Genomic DNA, 5,424 nt, shown 5'->3' on the forward strand with positions numbered 1-5,424 from the left:
GAAAAACTGTTATGGTCACAGTACTCGAGTGTTTTAAAGAGCAGGGTATACAAATTTCTTAAGCATTTACAACATGTCAAACTAAAGACAGATGTGTGTCTATTAATGAAATTCTAGAAAAACAGAGTCACTAAATGAAATACCTTAAGGAAATGAAAACTTTCTTTGATCAAATTGAATTATGATACTGTGACCTTGTCTTATTGGTGTCTCAGGGTTGCTGACAGATGTGGATTTAGCTAATACCATTTAATACTATTGTACCCATTTTGTTTTCTTTCAGCTTATGATTGTGAATATTACAACCAAGGTATGTATTATTCATTTAAAGAAAAACATTGCTATTTTGCTTGCATCCTCATATTTAAATATCTTTAAAAATGTGTTTGTTGCCATAATTTTCATTCATTAGCCATATGGCCCTCTCTGGGTTTAAACAATTATCTATGTTTTGAAATCACTTCCAGTTTTGGTTTAGCATTGTTACTCTTTGATACAGGTTTTAGCTGCTGTTGGAGATGAAGCTAAAACTTGCGTCTAAGCATCATTGTTTTAAAACTATGCTGTAGAATTTTCTTCAAGCATTGGTCTTTCTAGCATAAGCAAGGTCTCTCAAGTCGTATGCCAGAGGCAAATGAATCTTATTTACAGTAACTTGCCATCTTTGATCTTGTTTTACATATTTGGAAGGGGTGGGGGAGGGTTGACAGTTACACTCATGTTACTCATTAAGGGAAAGCTCCTGTTATATCTCTCTTTAGTGGAAGTTGATGTTTTTTTTGCAATACTTATGTTCTGCAAGTGCAATAGATGTCTTGAATTTATGCATCAGAAACTCAAACTAGTTAATGAACTAAATCTGATGGGACTTTCAAGTGTACCGAGGCAGTGGCTGCATGAATACCAGTATCATAGTCATTAGCTGACTCGTGTATTGGTCATCTGGGATGGAATTTGAAACCTTTTGCACTAAAACCACATTTCTGTATCACTTGAGTGAAGAAGAATTTCTGTTAGGTTTAGCAGTGTTAGAGGTTATCTGCTTTCTGGACTTCCAGTTTCTATAGCAGGACTCTGTTTAATCAGAAACACATGAGCCCACTGGATATCCTAATCCACTAGGGTAACGGTGCTCAACCCCTCCCCCCTGCCTCCCATGGGCAGGCAGGTTGGGCAGTGCCCTGTTTGTCCATAGGCTGGATCATGCTCGTGGTCATAACATGGCACCAAGATGGGTGTGGTAACATCTGGCTATGTGGATGGGGTGAGAGGGAGGCAGTCCATCTGCAACCTAGCCCCATAGGAAAATGGGGAGTGGCCCAGGTGTGAGTTGGCCCGGCGGATAAAAAGGGGACATGGCCTGACCTGAAGTGGGGGTAGGGGGCATGACCTAGGCCCAACCCAGCCCTCTGATGGGAAGAGACATGGCCCAGCTCCATGGGGAGGGGGGGGGTATGGTCTGTCTCCAAATTGTTCCCATTGGGGCAAGGGTGTGACCCAGCCCAGCCCTGTTGGGGGAGGGCATGTGCTCCATGAGCAAAGGGAATGTGGCTTGGCACTGTGGGGGAAGGAACTTGGCCTGTTCCAAAACTGGATCCACTGGGTGGGGAGGGGTTAAGTGTCCTGATCCAGATGAGGGGGAGTGGCTGTGGGCCGGCTGCAACCAGCAGTGCAGGGCTAGGTGTTTAGGAATTTGGTGGAGGGAGGGTGGCCATTTTAATGGCCACTGTTCCCCCACTGCCAAATTTTCTGCTCCATAGGGAGCCTCGTGGAGCCAGATGCAATGGCTTGGTGGGCTGCATTTGGCCCATAGACCAGAGGTTGATCATCACTGGATTAGGGTTTAAACTGATGTTGACAAATGTCTCTGGGGTGCGTCTCAGCTCAGCTGATTTGCTTCAGTGGGCAAAACCGACCTTACCTTTTGTCGTGTAAGGTTGGTTCTCTGTCACTCGCAGGCAACACTCAGGGCAAGCCCATGAAAATGGGGTGACAAGAACCCCGGGTTTTCCTATTTGCAGAGATATGCTCCAAGTTGGATTTCCCAGGAACAGGTCTCTACAAATGGGGAAACCCACCTTAAAGCAAACAGATGTGTGCAACAAAATAGCAGCACAAATACATATTGCCTTTGTTGAAGCAACAAATTTGGGCATTTGTGGTGTGACAAGGGTCATGAACTTCTGTTTGTTTGACATCTGTGCCATCATAAAAATGTTTATGTAGGCACAAGGGTGATGTCTACTTCCAGCCTTAGAATTAGTGCTTGATTTGTGCTAGTCAGAAATATTCTGTGTCCTTTGCCATGTTTGTCCTTCCAAATTAATATTATATAATGGTACTGCTCTCTTGTAACCAGATCTCTGATTCATCTAGATAGGCTTCTTACCAGCCAGCATGAAAGGGAGACAGTAATATTTTGTTGGATGTGAGTTTGTGTCCAGTCATTGTTGAGTTACTGATATTACAAGACCTCCCTCTAAAACGTCTTTCATCTGTCTTTGTACAGAACCTAACCTTTTTTTTTTGGTTTTCCAGTGTGTTACCACAATGTGTTAAGGTAATATAGCATAGGTGAAAAGGGACACGGAGGTATGTCTGGCATAGAAATTTGGGGCATCTATGAGTAGTAGAAAAGGTATTACTAATAACTTCAGCTTTTTGTCCAACTGAATTGATGTAGTTTTGACTGTTTTTAGAACTGGCATTTCTCTGCCTTGTCTAATGTTGATATTCTTTTAAAAGGATGGTGAGGGTCAGACTGTTTCAAATCATCTTTCCCTTTATAAAAATGTTTTAAAAGTCTACAACTAAACCTGTATCTAAGCAATAAACCTAAAAACATCCACCCTTCTCTACTCTGCCATTTTAGGATAGACATCTAACAGTCTTTTTTATTTCTATATAATAATGTATGTATGTAATGGATTTTCTCCAGTGCAGAAGCTTTGCTTGTTTGACATTAACAGAAAAATATATTTAGAGATTCAGAATACTGCTGTGATACAGAGAACATGCTGTGAGGTTTGATGTTATTGTATGCTTATTATCATTTTAATCTTCATTGCAGTGAGGCGATGCCATTTTTTAGATGGTGAAACAATTTTTTGTAATATAAAATTAATAGTGTTGAGAGATACTACATTACTAATGATACTTCATTAAAATAAATATGGATTATGGCAAAACTGAAAGCATCAATTGTGATTCTAACTTTATGAATAGGTCTTGGTCTGCAGTTATCTCCTCATACTGTAATGCTCAAGTATACCCCTATCTCCTCATTCTCCCCACCTCAAGTTGGTACATCTGGGAAGAGCTTACTCTGGCTTATTAAAGCGTCTAATAGACTATTCGGACACTATTTTGCCTTTGTTTATGTCCTGTTTAATTTATGGCTGGTAATTCTACTGGCATGAAATTCTATCACTTGGGTTATACTTGATAATCGTAGTATACCTTTATGTCATAAAAATCTAATGACCCACCGTTTGCAATTTGTAATGCACAGGTGGGACTGCAGGGCCCATGCAGAGCTGTTCTTTGAAGTCACTGGAGCTCTTTTTAGGGCCATCACTGTATGGGTGCATTGAAAAATGTAGATTTGGGGCCTATAAGTCGAGGAATACCACAGGGGTAGCAGAATGTTTCCTTTGTAAATGTCCATTATTGGGCTTAAAAGATTGGCCACCTGACTGAAATTTGTATACAAAATGTTATTAGATACACACATATACAAATAATACAGTATAAAATAAATCAGGAATAAGAAACAGGACAGACTAATGGCTCCTTTTGCATGATATCCTCTCCCTCTTTGGCTAGGGACAGAAATGACGCACACTGGCGTAAGTGATTAGAAACTGGTTCAAATCTATAACACAAAAGAAGTTCAGTGCACAAAAACCACTTTCAAAATGGCTGAAACGAGTTTAAGATGAACCTGGATGGATATAGTATCAGAATTCACTGATTTAAGTTAAATTGGTTTATTCAGCTTCTGTCCAAGATCCCATCCAGATTCAAGTCAACTCACAGTCTCCCATCATCCCAGGATATTTTGCACCTTCCCTGCAAATCCACCCTCTTAGGGCTGGTGGGCTAGTCTTGCCCCAAACTGTCTGCTCCAGCAGAGCAGGGAGGCATGCTCTAGCATCTCTGGATTCTGGCCTTGGACAGTGCATGAATATGGCTGCATTTCTGGAATCAAAAATGAAAGTCTGTTCACTTGCTTATTGGTTCAATCTGCACAGTTTAGACTAACCTGTGAAGATTGAATCAATTCAGCCTCCAGTTTTTTGATTGTCTGTTCTTAACCTTAAGGAATTGTAAACCTTCTAGGCTGCATACAGGTGTTTGCTGCATCTAGTCTAGTTTCACACAGCGTACTTTAAACTGTGTGAATGTAGATCAGGCATGGCAGGTACAATTGTTTGCTCGTTCCTGGAGCTGTGTGGAAACTAGGGTGAGTAACTCAGGGTGGGGGGAGGGGTGGACAGGATCGGGGGGCTGGTGGGTCTGAGGGAGTAAGGGTTGGTGGGTCCATGGGGTGGGTGTCCATCCAGGAACAGGGGGAGGAATAGTTCAGTCAGGAAGAGCTCTGCCTTGAGTGAGCAGCTGGGTTTTCCCAGCCCTGGGCTATGCTCTGAATACATACAAGTGTTCAATAAATCACATTAACCCAATCACAGTCTAAGTAGTTAACCTCCTGAAGAGATCAGCTAACTTAGTTTGGGCCCCCATTTTTTGCCTGACTTAACTCCTTGAATTTCTGCACAGATGGGCATTTAGATTGCTCTAACCCTAGTTAGACTGATCTAAATGTAACTTGTGTATGTATGCTAATTGACTGATAAGAAGAGGTGGACACACTTGAAAGGAGAGAGAGGCTGCAAATAGATTTAGACAGACTACAAAAGTGGGCAGATGAGAATAGGATGGGGTTCAATGTAGACAAATGCAGGCTGCTGCACTTTGGGAGAAGGAATCCACAGCATACATATAGGCTGGGGAGTTCCGCTTTTGAAAGCACAGAGGTAGAACAGGAATGTGGAGTCATTATTGACTCCAAGATGAACACAAGTCGCCAATGCCAGACTGCAGCCAGCAAGGCCAGCCATACCTTGTCATGCATCCAAAGATGCATCTCAAGCTGGTTCAGAGGTGATACTCCTCCTCTATGTGACTTTGGTTAGGCTGTAGTTGGAATATTGCATCCAGTACTGGGCGCTGCACTTCAAGAGGGATGTGGCCAACCTGGAGAGGGGGCAGAGGAGGGCCACCTGCTTGGTGAGAGGGCAGCAGGACAGGCCCTATGAGGAGAGACTGAGGGACCTGAACCTGTTCAGCCTCAGCAAGAGGAGGCTGAGGGAGGACCTGGTGGCTGCCTACAGACTCATCAGGGGAGATCAACAGCAAATAGGT

At 42.6% G+C, this 5,424-nt stretch overlaps 1 protein-coding gene across 1 annotated transcript in view; it reads left to right on the top strand.

Annotated features, from left to right (window-relative positions):
- Positions 1 to 5,424, top strand: part of OTOGL (otogelin like) — a 187,639-nt gene that overhangs the window by 123,097 nt on the left and 59,118 nt on the right. Inside the window, exon 31 of the mRNA XM_019514788.1 lies at positions 284 to 310. Coding sequence (XP_019370333.1) covers positions 284 to 310 — 27 coding nt within the window. The remainder of the gene's footprint in view (positions 1 to 283; positions 311 to 5,424) is intronic.

The sequence above is a fragment of the Gavialis gangeticus genome, unplaced genomic scaffold, assembly GCF_001723915.1.
Source record: "Gavialis gangeticus isolate Ggan-Ray unplaced genomic scaffold, GavGan_comp1, whole genome shotgun sequence".
NCBI lineage: Eukaryota > Metazoa > Chordata > Crocodylia > Gavialidae > Gavialis > Gavialis gangeticus.